This window comes from Amblyraja radiata, chromosome 2, assembly GCF_010909765.2.
Source record: "Amblyraja radiata isolate CabotCenter1 chromosome 2, sAmbRad1.1.pri, whole genome shotgun sequence".
NCBI lineage: Eukaryota > Metazoa > Chordata > Chondrichthyes > Rajiformes > Rajidae > Amblyraja > Amblyraja radiata.
In genome coordinates, this window is record NC_045957.1 from 99,873,597 (window position 1) to 99,889,607 (window position 16,011).

A 16,011-nucleotide genomic window follows, 5' to 3' on the forward strand; every position below is an offset into this window, starting at 1 on the left:
CATTCATCCTAAATGTAATACTAAGATGGAGGCATGGAATTCTGGTTCAGAACGTATTTAATGTTGTATTTATCATCACTGGAAATGTGTCATCCTTGATAACAATCAGCACGGGAGCACCTCAAAGCTGTACTCACTCTATACTCATGACTGTGTAGCCGGACATAGTGCAAACTCCATCATCAAGTTCGCCGATGAGACCACTATTGTGGGACGTTTCACTGATGGGGACGAGTCAGAGTATAGAAGTGAGAGTGACCGATTGACCAAATGGTGCCAGCACAATAACCTGGCTCTCAACACCAGCAAAACTAAGGAACTGATTGTGGACTTTGGAAGGGGTAGGATGTGGACCCACAGTCCCGTTTATTTCAACGCGTCGATGGTGGAAAGGGTCAAGAACTTCAAATTCCTGGGCGTGCATATTTCCGAAGATCTTTCTTGGTCCCAGAACACTGATGCAATTATAAAGAAAACACATCAGCACCTCTACTTCCTGAGAAGATTACGGAGAGTCGGTATGTCAAGGAGGACTCTCTCGAACTTCTACAGGTGCACAGTAGAGAGCATGCTGACCGGTTGCATAATGGCTTGGTTCGGCAACTTGAGCGTCCAGGAGCGGAAAAGGCTGCAAAAAGTTGTAAACACTGCCCAGTCCATCATCGGCTCTGACCTCCCTACCATCGAGGGTATCTATCGCAGTCGCTGCCTCAAAAAGGCTGCCAACATCATCAAGGACCCACACCATCCTGGCCACACACTCATCTCTCCACTGCCATCAGGTAGAAGGTACAGGAGCCTGAAATCTGCAACATCCAGGTTCAGGAACAGCTTCCCCACAGCCATCAGACTATTAAACACAACTTCAAACAAACTCTGAACTATAACAGCCTATTGCACTTTATCTGTTTATTTATGTGTGTATGTAAATATTCTATGGTATATGGCCACACTGATCTATTATGTATTTATGCTTACAATATTCTGTTGTGCTGCAGCAAGCAAGAATTTCATTGTCCTATCTGGGACACATGACAATAAACTGACTTGACGTGACTTGTAATCATGTAATCCTTTTGCTGCCTGGGTAGCACGCAACAGAAAAGCTTTTCACTGTACCTCGGTATAGGTGACGATAAATTAATAATAATAACCTAATAAAGCTTGGCTCACAGCTTTTTGTCGCCTTTTCATCTCTGGCCAATGTGCACCACCTATCTGCCAATCAACCTTCCTCACCTATCACTTACCTGGCTTTGTCCCGTCCCCACCTCTCCCAGCTTTCTCCCCCTACTACAGTCAGCTTTCTCCCCCCACCCCCACACCAGTCAGTCTGAAGAAGGGCCCGGCCTGAAACGTCATATCTCCATGTTCTCCAGAAATGCAGTCTGACCCGCTGAGTCACTCAAGCACTTTCTGTTTTTTGATCAAGATTCTGGCATCCCCAGTACTTTGTGTCCACCATTGTTCTAATGGCTTTGATTTGGACTATGATCATTTTCAATGATTTGGATATCTATAAACATAATTGCCCAGACAAATCTATCCACCAGGAAATTTATTATTTGCTGACTACCAACTTATTCTGCCATTTACTGAGGCAAGCTGAGAAATTTGGTTGTATTGTATCTGTTTTGTGATGCTCTGATGAAAATTAATTTGTCCCAAGCAGAACAGAAATCAGCCCTGGCATGTATTGTAGCAAATCAATCTTATGCTGATCGGATGTTTTCGTTGTCAGCTGTGCATGTAATTGCATCTTTCTGTATCTTCTTCAGTATGGGCCAGGAGAATCTGGGTCACATTTTTCCAAAGCACATCTCTTGTTACACACAGTCAGCTCCACCAGGTATTAACAGTGCTGTGTTTCTATAGATGTACAGTTTAAAGCCGGCCTCGCTGAACAGGTTCGGCTCACAACATTCACTGACTGGAACTTCTTTCTTTCTGTCTCTCAGCCCTGACTTTGGTTAAAAGGTATTTGGACTGCTACATGGATAGGAATTTTTCTATCCTACATTTTCACACAGAGAGTGGTGAATCTCTGAAATTCACTGCCACAGAGGGTAGTTGAGGCCAGTTCATTGGCTATATTTAAGAGGGAGTTAGATGTGGCCCTTGTGGCTAAAGGGATCAGGGGGTATGGAGAGAAGGCAGGTACAGGATACTGAGTTGGATGATCAGCCATGATCATATTGAATGGCGGTGCAGGCTCGAAGCGCTGAATGGCCTACTCCTGCACCTATTTTCTATGTTTCTATAAAAGGTTTAGAGGGTGTGGGGCCAAACATGGGCAGGTGGGACTAGCGTAGATGGGGCATCTTGGTCAGCATGAGTATGTTGGGGTGAAAATCCACTTATTGTGCTGGATAACTCTACAAGTGATTCCAAGTCCTCACTCGACTTTCTGACATTTGACCTTCCACTTTAAAACTCGGCTTATTCACCAACCTTCCCATGAGGATCAACAGTTCTCCTGCTGCTTGGTTCTTCACTGTTCCCATGACCAAAGATTATCTTTTTTCCTTCTAGTTCTTTGTGGTGGCGTAATACAATTTTTTTTAAATCCTTTTGTAAAGCTAATTGGTAACAGTCAATATCTTTAGCTTTGGGTACCACTGAAATAGTAGGCAACAATCCTACAACCAAAATGGTTGGCATATTGCTCTGCAAACCGATTGATATGGCACTGAACGTCCTGGTTACGATCTCATGTTGTTAGAAAATATCAATCATGATAGACAAATACAACTATTCTGTTATTCCTGCTGCTTAGTGTTTTGTTTTCAGAACTTTTGCTCCAGCTATATTAGTGAAATATTGTTTATTGCATTTTTATAAATGTATGAAATATTATGGTATCATCATCTCACAATTACATTGGTAACATCTGATCATTTTGTGTAAAGTGAGAATGGGTTTATATTGACCACAGTAAATGACTTGTTGGAAGTAACAGTATTGTTGGATGCATTTTTTCTAATTCGTTTCTACTTGCTGAAATCCCTCATAAAAAGAATAGGTTCAATATTTATGAATAGCAGCAGTGAAAATACAATTAGACATATTGATCTATATTCGTTCAATGGAATTAATTTTGTAAGAAGGAGTTGCATTGTAAAGCAAAAAAGCAATTTGTCACTCACAATGAATGACATTTGCCAGATTTGTTAGCTCCACTGTTTTCAATGTGTTCTGAATGATTTTATAATCTGCTTAATCTCTTAACTTCTTTTACTGTCCGATCAAAGGATATTGGACAATTGAAAGATTAACTATGGGAGGAATTTTCCTGCAAAAGTTAAGTAATTTGAGCAACATGCAGGTTGAATCTTTCCATAGAGTTTTTATTACTATATACGAACACACACGCACACATACACACGCACGCACGCACACACACCTGTAAAAAATAAAATGCTCTAGTTGAATTATTTTTCATTTGCTGGGAAATGAACAGAAGCATAATTCTTTCTCGACATATAATGTGTTATGTGTCAAGTGTCACAGTTACGTGGCAAGAGTCATAGTCACACTGCAGGGAAAAGGTTCCTTTATGCTGACCAAGTTGTCCATCTGAGATAGTTATTTTTGTATGTATTTGGGTTACATCCCACTAAAACTATTCCTATTCACATTACTTTCTAAATATATTGTACCCACTCTAAAGCTTACTCTGGCAGCTTGTTCCGTATATCGGCTACCCTCTGTGTGAGAAGATTGCCCTCATCTCCATTGAAATTGTTCCCCTCTTATTATAACCCTATTTCAGACTCCCCTACCCTAGAAAAAGACTGTGACCATCTACCTTATTAATGCTCCTCATAATTTTATATACCTCTATAAAGTCACCCTTTAGCCTTCTACACTCTAGGGAAAAATATCCCAGCCTATCCAGCCACTTATAACTCAAGCCCTCCAGTACTAGTAACAACCTAGCAAAACTCTTCTGAACCCTTTCCATCTTAATGATGTCCTTCCTATAGCTGGGTGACCAGAATTTCATACAAAACTCTAAATGTGGTCTAACTAATGACCTATACTGTTGGAACATGATGCCCCAACTCTTGTACTCATTGCCCTGACTGATATAGGCATGCATGCAAAATGCCTTCTTCAATACTATCTAACATGTCTCTAATTTCAGGGTACTCTGTACCTTTACCCCTAGATCTCTCTGTTCTACAACAATCTCTATGGTCCTACCTTAAATGTGTAAGTCCTAACCTGGTTTAATTTGCAAAGTGTAACACCTCGCACTTGTCTGAGTTAAACTCCATCTGCTATTATTTGGCCCACTTCCCTGATTGATCTTGATGTCATTCTAATATTAGATAACCCTCTTCACAGTCCACGATGTCACCAATGTTGGTGTCATCTGCAAACTTATCAACTATGCTATCGTCCTTGATTATGCCCCTGGCCTTGCCGAGACAGCATGAGGTATAAATGCAATCAATAGAAGGGAGGATGGTTGGCGTGATGGCCTGGGCTGGGTCCACAATTCGATGCAATTTTTTTCAATCCTAGATGGAGCTGTTCCCAAACCACACTGTGATGTATCTGGAAAAATGCTTGATATGGTGCATCTGTAGGAGTTGTTGAGATTTGGAGGGGAACATGCCAAATTTCCTAAGCCTTCTAAGGACTAGAGATATTGGTGTGCCTTCTTGGTCGTTACTTCAATATGGATGGTCCGGAAGAAGTTGGTGGTGATATTGACTCAAAGGAATTTGAATTTTTCAACCATCTCTATTTTATTTCACCTTTTTCCACCATCTCGGGACCTGCACAATTCTTCCAAGTGAAGCAGCAATTCACTCGCACTACTTCCAATTTAGTGTATTGTGTGTTGTACTCACAATATGATCTTCTTTACACTGGAGGATCCGAGTTGTACAACTGGGGCGAGTACTCCACCCTGCTACCTGAAACCAATGATCAGCTTGTTTGTTTTGCACTTGTTGATGGTGAAGTTGTTGTCTTAAAACCCTCTATTTCCTTCCTGTACTCGTCATAGTATAGAAGTAGATGGGTAACATGCTCGACGTGGGCGAGTCGGCCTGATGGTCCTGTTTCCGTGCTGTGTGACTCTGACATTATAAGGCTGTCATCTGAAATATATCATGTTCTTTTCATTGCAGTTCAGTACCACAGCATAGCTTGCAAGGACATTTCAGAACAGTTCACTCCAGAAACTGAGCATTATGGTTAACTATGGAACACGTTGGTCTCTTGGTAGCGGTTGTGTATTTACATTGTGATACTACTGAACAACAGATGCTCCGTGCAACTGTCTCAGGGAATGTCATGATTTTGCAAATAGTTTGGAATGCTCAGTTTGCACTGTGATTAATAATTTAAATCGTTAATCATCTGTGTTGTAAATAAACCCCTGCCACTTTGAGTTCCAGCCATTATATACATCCAATGAAATATGAAGGCATGGGAGTCATAGGAGACTTTGGATTTGCTTTCCGAATGTTACTGACCCAGCTGAGTTTAACAACATTTTTAAAACTTTATAATTAATTTTGCTGATACTAACTTTTATTTCTGGTGAAGTTCTGGATTTGTTTCCAAGGGCAAGGGCAAGGGCAAGGCAGGACAAGAATTATATACTGAAAGATTCAATTGGCCTCTGAAAATTGCCCTTATTGTGTAGGGAGTGGAAAGAGAGATAATTTAGACCTAGTGTGGATGGGTGATTGATGGTCGACATAGACTTGGTGGGCAGATGGGCCTGTTTTCCTGCAGTATCTCTAAATTAAACTAATCAGAGAGCATATTGCCTTGTGTATATGTTCCCTCTCTGTCCTCACCCTGCAATAAAGTTACTTAAAACAATTGTATCCATATGCAAATTAAGATCGGAAGCCATAAACATAATGGTGGATTGAAAATATTCTAACATACTTGAGGTTGCTGATCAGAACTTTTAGGGTAAAACATGTCAGAAGACCAGAATTGTCTAAAAAAAAATAATCTCAAAGATGTCCATTATACGCATGTACTAAATTCTCCAGCTTGAGCTACGTTTTTTTTTAAAAAGGAACAATTTTCTTGAAAATTAATTAAAACTACCCGTTAAAAAACTGCAATTACAAATAAATGAAAGCTAGATAATAAACAATTACAAATTAATGTTTTCTTTTTAAAGTCTCAGTTGGCACTTTTTTCGCAGTCAACATATTAACTTTGTTCTGTTTGCAAAAGGGCTTCAGGCTTAAGTGTTGAAATAGTCGATCACACTGTTTTCCATTATTATCCATTATTAGATTACTAACAAATGTTAAAGTGTTTAGCAGAATAACATTTGTACTGAATTGTTATAAAAAGTTAATTAAAATTAGGATAATCTTCAATCCCTTCTTCATGTGATGCCTGAAAATGATTGCTAAATTGTATTTACATTACCTTATTATTGGTATTATTTTACTCTATTAAGAGTTTGCATTTTTTTCTATCTTGTAGTATTTTCTAATGATACATTCTTTCATGTTAGTAAGTTTTTGGCCTTTATTCAGATCTGCTTCTGAAAGGGCACCAGTCTTCTAATTGGATGTTTCAAAATGCAGAGATAAGGTGAAGAGACAGTGGTGAGGGCATTTCTGAAATGTGTATGTTTTGTTTGCTTTGTTTCTGCATTATATGGCCTTTCGAAGATGTCAGTTCAATTTTTGACTTGTCAGACTGTTGAGACAATATTTCAACCCAGAAAAAGATCTATTCAATTTGTTTTAGTGTTACCATTTGTTTAACTGTTTTCCGAGGCGGAGTAAAGCTTTTCCATATCCTCCACCTTTCTTCACCCCAGGCATGTGTTGTTGATCTTCAGTTAATGGTGTTGGAGGTGAAATTGGCAGCAACAGAGGCTGAGGATCATTTTGTTTTTATTTATTTATATATATATATATATATTTAAAAAAAAAAAAAAAATATATATATATATATATATATATTATTTTTTTTATTTTTTTTGATGTTAATGACATACAAAAGATAAAGTTATTCAGATATTAACATTAATTGGGTTTTTTGTAACATTAATCCTGTTTCACAATTCTGCAGCAATTTTCAAATCTTAATGAAAGAACTATTCAGCAAGAAAGTAATCAAATATGATTCATTGTATGATGGTCAGATGTTCATCTTAGTATTTATGAAACAAGACATGAGGGTCTGAAGAAGGGTCTCGATCCAAAATGTCACATTCCTTTTCTCCACAGATGCTGCCTGACCCGCTGAGTTACTCCAGCTTTTTGTGTCTATCTTTGGTTAACTGGATAGTAGAGCATTGCAGACAACAGGAACTGCAGATACTGGTTTACAAAAAAAGTCACAGTGCTGGAGTAACTCAGCATGTCAAACAGCATCTTTGGGGAACATGGATAGGCAACGTTTTGGGTCAGGATCCAGACTTAGTGGAGTATTGCAATTGAACCAAAGTTCTCTAATTTTTTTCTAGCCAGTAGATTACAAGGACCAGTTGCTAGTAATCTGAAAACCAAAAAAATGCTAAAAATACTCTGTATTTCAGCAGTATGTACATCATAACTAGCAAATAGAGATAAGTAATGTCTAAAAACTAATCAAACCAAGTTGTGTTGGAGTATTTGAGAGGAAGGATGGCACCTCAGCATGCACACATAAAATAATGTATATATAAAGTTGGATATGCAGTGATGATTTTTATCGTTAATTTGCGACATGATCATTGTTTAAAAAATAATCCTCTTGTAAATAATACATTGAGATATGGTGAGAACTAATGCAAATGAGAACTGGAGAATTGATGAGATCTAATGCTGCATGAAGTTTCTAACACTATACCCTTTATGTCAAGACTTATTAAGTTAAGTTGCGTCAAGTGGAAAGTATTGCCATGTCGCTAGTACGTGATGTACAAGTACAGTGAAAAACCTACAGTGAAAAGCCGACTTGGGCAATGCATAAAACATGAAACATACATGAACCATTCATGAACATGAAAAGAAAAAGACTGCATGAACATGATATTAGAACAAAGCAAGTCCATGGTGGTGCAAGAACTGATCTGTAGTGTTCTGTTGCCAAGGTAGGATTAGGGTTGTCCACTTGATTCAAGGACCTGATACCAGGTAGGATTAGGGTTGTCCACTTGATTCAAGGACCTGATAGCGGTAGGAAAGTAGCTATTCCTGTGCCTGGTAGTGTGGGACTTCCATACCTCCTGCTGAATGATAGCAGCGAGAGAGAGCATGGCCCAGGTGATGGGTATCCTCGATGACAGACAATGCCTTTTTTAGACAGCACCTCATGTAGATGCTTTAGAAGGTGTGGAGGTGATGGACGGGCTGACTCCACCTCTCTCTGCAACCTATAGTGTTCCTGTGTCTTGAGATTGCTTTACTATGCCTTGATGCCGTCAACCAGTCGAGTTATTTTCTACAGTGAATCTGTAGTAATTCATAAAGTATTTAGTGGTGTGTTGATTCTCTTTGTTTGCATGCTTTAGACAGTTTACATACTTTGGACAGTTTATACAACCTCTTTTTGTTGGTAAATATTCCCTTCCACTTAAATGATAGTAAACTCCTTTGTAAAACTATTGTGCCACTGTGTTATTGGTTCTGCTAATTTTATAAACTCAATAATTTTATACAAAAGAAAACTCAAAACAAGGTTTCTACACTATCTTCCTTCTTTTTGAATAGATTCAATAACTTTAAATGGGAGAGAGATGAAACAGCTCAGCCTTTGTGGTTGAGACCAATTATTTCCTATAAAACAGAGAATGCTGGGTATAATCAGCAACATGTTCAGTCAACGTCCTAGGAGCGAAAAACAGATTTTATGTGCTGGATAATATTTTAGAATTGTAAATAGAGATACACATTTTAAGTTGCAGAGAGAGAGGTTGGAGCAGAGAGAAGAAAAGGGAAGATCTGTGGGTGAAAAAATAATTTCAGCGTTTGTTAATCAAATCATTAGAAGTTTGAAAAATACTTTTTCGTGAAAAAGTTAAATCCCTGCAACGCGGTGAGGTACACCATGTATGCTACTGCCAATGTTCATTGTTGCTCCACTATTTAGATTTCATCGCTACTATTATCGAGTTGATATTTTTAATATTCTTATGGGGCTTTCTCACGGGGTGACTTGACGCAAGATGTAACCAGAGTGAAGTGGTCGTGGTCTAGCACGATATCACACGATATAACGGGGGGTAGATAAAGAGTTCCCACGGGTACTCGGCATTTCTGTTATTTGTGCGAGTGACTTGTCCGTCTCCCGAGCTTTCCCGTTAAATCTTGAATGAACATTGTGAACTGTGAAGTGTAGTTAAATCATCATGTGGCACAAATGATGTCACTTTTTTTTTCACACACTATAAATATCCCCCCTTGGTTGAATTGGCTCATTTGGAGACATGCCTGTACTAAGTAGTTTCGAGTACTGGATGGTGGTGTTTTTCATTGACGCGCTGTATGCAGCAGCCCTCTATGTGAATCGAGGACGCTTGCGTGAAGGCAGAAGGGTGAGATTAATTAAAAAGAGAATTAAGAGGAAGTCTCACTGGGTGAAGCCCATCTTTCAACGGAGACCTCTAATTGGACAATATGATAAACTGCTTAATGTGCTGTGCGAAGAGGAAATTGCCTGCCCTCATGCATAATTTATTTTATGGCTCTTGGAGACATGATTCCAACTTCAAACACAGAGCGTGTAAAAGCTGTCTGCGACTTTTTTACTTTGCAGCTGCAGGGCACAGACACACTTATAAGAGAAGTTTAAGTTAACTGCAAAAACAGCACTTTTACATCAATAGCAATGTATGTTTTTAAATCATGGATAACATTAAATGGTTTTCCTGTTGATGTACTAATATATTGTTATATATACTCACATGAGCACCCGGGATACTCCGCAGCCTTCGTCTCCAGCAGGTTCCGTTTTTTCTCCCTGTTTCTGTAATCCTCTCTGGATTTATCGTAAAGAATTTCGTTGAATTGGTACCATTCTACAAGCCCCCCCTCTTGTTCCCTGGTGAAGTTATATGGCCTTACCTTCTGCCATCTTCCCTTTATATACGCGTCTGTTGAGGCTATTCCTACAACGGCTACTGGGGAGGCAATCTGAAATCCACCTTGCTCACCCTCTCCCTGCTCCAAGGAGCCCACAGGCAGTGTTATCTGTGGCATCTCCTGTTGCCTCTCCACCTGTCTCTCTTGCTGCGTCTCCTCCTCATTCTCCTGCATGGCAAAAACCTTTCTGACATGCTTTACCCCCTTTCTTTGAGCTTTTCTGGGAGCCATCTCTGCAAGTGTTCCAGTGAAAAAGATTCTCCAACAATGACAATGAGGTGGGACGTCCTCGATGGACACATGTTCCATTGGCGATATTGACACCACCTTTTTTACTCACCTTCTGTCCCCTCTGTCCAGCTTCCGGGTTTACCGTTCGCAGGAGTTCCCACGGTAAACGCAAGAGTTATTACGGATATCGCACTGGCCACTACGTCCATATAATGTTGCAATGTTCAACCACAAGTGTACAAGTCACTCTTAGAGAAATTCAAGCTTGCTTGAATTTTCTCCCGAGTCACAAGTTACACGAGTACCTGCCGTTAGCGCCACGGTGGTCCACGAATGCCGTACGGTTATCGTACGAGGTTCCCACGATGTTCAACTCTGGTTACCTCTTGCGTCAAGTCGCCCCGTGAGAAAGCCTCTTAACACTTTGCATTCAGTAGAGGAATGATTAGAAGTGCATCTGATTTTGCATATATCATTCAAGCCTCCACACTGCAATTCCTAATATGTATTTTTCTACTTCAACTTTTAATCTGTACCATTGATCCAGATAAATAATTACAAGAATTAATAATATCTGTGGAAGATTTTAAAACCTAATTGCTTGAATCTTCTTTTTCATTGGCTGTAGATCACAACACTTATCAATCACAAAGAAAAACCAAAGAAATCAGAGAAAACTTGGCGAGTAATTCAACGGGTCGGGCAAGCAGTGAGTTTGGCTGTTGGAAGATTTGTCGCTGTTGGTGAAGCCATAGCAAGTGAAAATGAAGAGTTAAAAGAGGAAATGTACTTTGCCTGTCAGGAGGCAAGGCAAGCAGGTATGTCTATCCTGTGATCCACATCAAATTCCACCTTACATAATTTGAAGAGAAAGAAATAAAACCGAACCATGCACATAATTAATAATGAGCATGTAAGTCATCAACTTGCAGAGAAACTCTTTTAGTGTCATCTTGTGTTTAATCTCCTTTCCACTTTGTTGTCCTTTTCCCCTTTCTCAAACTAATCTTTTTCTTCATTTCTCTTTCTTTACATCCCTTGATTGAATTTACCCATTATAATCATCTATTTACTTACACTTAAATCTAGCTGTATCTTTTCCCTGTTTCTTTGTTCACCAAGGACCCATTAAGAACCCTTCCAGGACTAAGAAGCCAAAAGAATTTTGAGTTGAAATCTGCTCACTATTGATGCCATTAGATGCCTTATTTTCAGGGCCATTTTCGCTATGGCATCAAATCATCCCCTTTCCAATCTTGCCTCCCCTCCAAAAGCTCAATTCTTCTCTGAGTCAATCCAATATTCGATGTTAGAAACATAGAAACATACAAAATAGGTGCAGGAGTAGGCCATTCCCTTCGAGCCTGCACCGCCATTCAATATGATTATGGCTGATCATCCAACTCAGTATCCTGTACCTGCCTTCTCTCCATACCCCCTGATCCCTTTACCCACAAGGACCACATCTAACTCCCTCTTAAATATAGTCAATGAACTGGCCTCAACTACCTTCTGTGGCAGAGAATTTCACAGATTCACCACTCTCTGTGTGAAAAATGTTTTTCTCATCTCGGTCCTAAAAGACTTCCCCCTTATCCTTAAACTGTGACCCCTTGTTCTGGACTTCCCCAACATCGGGAATAATCTTCCTGCATCTAGCCTGTCCAACCCCTTGTTTTTGCTGTTGTTACCAGGATCAATGTAAATTGGTCATGGTGGGAATGTGAAATTTTCTTGCAGTCGTACTATGCTTGGGCGTGTATACTCCCAATTTCATATCCCATAATGGTACGTTGTGTAGTTTTTATTCTCATCTGTATATTTGTTCACGCTTTTATTTATATAGAGCTGGATAATGGCTGTCACAGAACATGATTACGTGCCATAGTGAATTCTTTAACAACAAAACAACTTAATTTCCTCATCTAACATTTATTCTAGGTTGTCACTCCAGAATCCTTCTGAACACAACAATACGTTAACCAAGATTGCTTAGAAGAGATTCCAAGTTTCAGCTTATTTGTTCAGACAGATATTAATGATTAAACTGTATTGTAAAAGGAAGGGAATTTTCATTGTTTTTCTCCTATTAAATGTTTCACTAAGAAAAGATGAGTTTATCATTGATCTGATTTGTTGTTTGCGAAACAGAACAGCTGCTGCATTTGGTAGAACCAAAAATTAATCTATTGTGAATAAAGTGTTTTTGTACACCTACATAATGATACTAAACACGTATTTCCACCCTGCTTTCTGTATGCCTCATTCTATTTCACCGTTATCCTATAATACGCACCCCAGCTCCTCCAATGACTACTGACTTCACACATCATGAAGTCCCTGGAGAGGCTGGTGCTCACTCACCTGCGACCCCTGGTTAAACCCTGCCTGGACCCCCTGTAGTTCGCTTACCAAACAAAGATGAGGGTTGAGGATGCTATCATCCACCTGCTCTATCATTCCGATGCTCACCTCGATAAGCTGGGAAGCGTTGTAAGATTCATATTTTTTTACTCCTCCAGTGTTTTTAACACCATCCGGCCTGCACTGCTAGGGAGCAAACTGACGAAGATGCGGGTGGGTGCTCCATTGGTGTCCTGGATCACCAACTACCTGACTGGATGACCACTATATGTCAGGCTACAGAACTGTGTCTTGGACTTGGTAGTGAGCCACACAGGGGTTCCACAGGGGACGGTCTTCTCTCCCTTCCTGTTCACCATCTACACCTCGGACTTCAGATATAACTCCTGCCATCTACAGACGTTTTCTGATGACTCTGCAATTGTGCGCTGCATCAGTGAGGGGAAGGAAGCCAAATACAGAGGTGTAGTCAACGACTTTGTTGAGTGATGTGGGCTGAATCACCTGCAGCTCAACACTGACAAGACTAAGGAGTTAGTGGTGGACTTTAGGAGGAGAAGAACACCCCTATCCCCTTTCTCCATCAATGGTGTGGATGTGCAGTTTACCAGGGAGTATAAATACCTTGGCGTGTACCTGGACAGTAAACTGGACTGGTCCAGGAACGCTAAGGCCCTGCACAAGAAAGAACAGAGCCGGCTATACTTTTTGAGAAGGCTTCGGTCATTCAATGTCTGCCGTAAAATGCTGCAGATCCTCTACCAATCGGTGATAGCCAGTACCATCTTCTTCGCTGCCATGTGCTGGGGCAACAGGGCAAAGGCCACGGCCGCCAATAGGATTAACAAACTCATCAGGAAGGCTGGCTCCGTCCTGGGGGCGGAGTTGGATTTGTGGGAAGTGGTCTTGGAGGGGAGGATTCTCCGCAAACTGCGGAGCATCTTGGACAATACAGCTCCCTCCCTCCATGACACACTGGTCAACCTGAGGAGTACCTTCTGCAACAGACTGGTTCCACCAAGATGCAGGACAGAACACCACAGGAGATCCTTCTTCCCTGAGGATATCAAATTGTACAACTCCTGCCCCTTCTGTCGCAGGGTAGACTGAGACTGACTCCCTCCCCCCCCCCCCCCCCCCCCAATCTTTGCACATCCCCAATCCTTTCCACTCGTCACGTTAATTTAATGTTTCATGTATTTTGTGTTTTTATGACTGTTGGCAGATCAATTTCCCTCCTGGGATAAATAAAGTTCTATCGCATCGTACCATAATAAAGCCTTAATCTTGTTTCACAGTATATGAATCTCTTTTGTCAACATTTGTTTCTTCACATTTGGTCAATCTTCCTATTTCTTTCTCTTTCCAACTCGCTCCCCCCCGCCCCGTCTGATGAGAGGAAGCTTGGTGGTTGTTTCCTGCCCTTGTTTATATGTAAATATATTTTCGTTTCATCTGTATTATTGATACAAATCGTGTCTTAAAGAGTATTTGGTTCATGTACGCACTTGATCAAAATGTGCTTCCTGGTATGGGCTTCATTTTTTTGAGGGGGAGAGAGAGGTGTAAGGATTGGTTACTGGTTGACAGCTTTTGCTACCATCTACTGAATCTTTGAATTGGTCGCTTTTATTTCATCAACAACACGTCTACATTAATATTTTGCCCTTTTTTCTTATTACCATTTTCATAGGACACCTAATGTTAAATGTTTTCATCATGTCTAGTGAGATATCGTAGAATTGTTAGGTGACAGAAGGAGTCGGTCAATCCATCATGTTTTGTAATCTCCAATGGACATGATGTGCATCATTGACATGGTTTTGTATGGCTACCCTTCCAGTGAACTGTGTGCACTCTCTACTGCTGAAGTTCTCTGTCTGGAGAGAAGTGTCAGAAAATATATTGTGGTGTACGTTTGAACAATGGAAAAATAGTTTAATCCTTTAATTTTGTCCTTCCAAACTTGGGTTTGGTTTAGCATAAATTGCACCAAGTGGCACTGGAATTATGTATACAGCCTAGAAAACCATGTTAATTTAATTGTCAATGCTAATATTGGAAGCAGTATCATATTACAGCATCATACAATCATAGTATTGGTTTAAATACTTTGCTTGATTGATATGTGCTATTTCAATCATTTTTTTCTTAAACATGATATTCTTTTTACCGCTATTCAAAAAAGTGGCCAAAATTGGTACAATTTTAATTTTAGTTTTAGTGTGTGCAGAAATCAAAGAAATTTGGGGTTGTCAGAACCGCCAACACATTAACTGAAGTCAGTCATATTTCTGATTTAAATTAAAATGCATTTGAAATGTTCATCATTCATGAACTGAATTTAAAAAAGACAAATGCAGACATAAAATCAGGCAATGGTATAGCAGGTGCCACATCTATTACTTCAGAAATTGAAGGAGAATAACAAATAGAGCTATTCAACTGAAATAGTAAAGTTATGTTACTCGTTTTATTTGCAGCTGTATTTATGATGAATTACCAACCGCTTATCTGAAGAATCCTATGCGTTTAGTTAATATGAACATGATTGAAGTCGAGCATTCTCTATGAATTGAAATTAAAATATTGCTTTGTTGCTGGCATTTTGTACACTCAGAAATCTCGCACAGCCTTTAATGTCTGGACAAGCAATTTGCAATTTCCGCCATCAGCAGCTGTGCTCAGTTGGACACAGATAATGTTACCTGTACTGGGAAATGACCTTTCAGCACATCCATAGTTAAAATTTGTTTTGAATTGTTGATCAAAGGTGACATTTCGAATCTATCTTCAAAGTCTGCATATGTAGCGCAACAGATTAGCTTTGTGTTGCAGTGAAATTGATTCTTGAAGCATCGTTGATGGGGCATCTGCTGGAGCTCAGAGCTGATTAACGTTGAGAAAGGTTTGAACGGCAATTGAAATAAATACAGTGTGGTAGCCACCAGACAACAAGGGAAATACAGTTCAACTTCTGAGCCAGATTTTAATTCTTGCATTAAATAGCACTTGACATGTGTTTGTAATCATTTCCCCAGGTTATTGTTATTTTTGGCTTCTCCTTTTATGAATGACAGAAATGCACATTTGAATCTACACAATCTTTTTGATCAGGAGCCTGGAAGATTAATGCTTTTTTTTGCATGTTTAAGCTTTTAATGGAAGCATTTGATTCTCCTGAGCATTTGGATATTAATATTAAATTAAAGTTTTTTTTCTTTTGATTGAAACATGACCCTATTTTATAAAATAATCTGCTAAATTAGATGGATTATTTTTCAAAATTTAGCTGCTTGGTGGAATCTGAATTTATGGAGAGCTAAATGCAATGTTGCCCACTTGTTGC

General features: G+C 39.6%; 1 protein-coding gene across 1 annotated transcript in view; it reads left to right on the forward strand.

Annotated features, from left to right (window-relative positions):
- Nucleotides 1-16,011, forward strand: part of ctnnal1 (catenin alpha like 1) — a 319,864-nt gene that overhangs the window by 145,371 nt on the left and 158,482 nt on the right. The window contains exon 2 of the mRNA XM_033012208.1: nucleotides 10,927-11,116. Within this exon, the coding sequence (XP_032868099.1) occupies nucleotides 10,927-11,116 (190 nt within the window). The remainder of the gene's footprint in view (nucleotides 1-10,926; nucleotides 11,117-16,011) is intronic.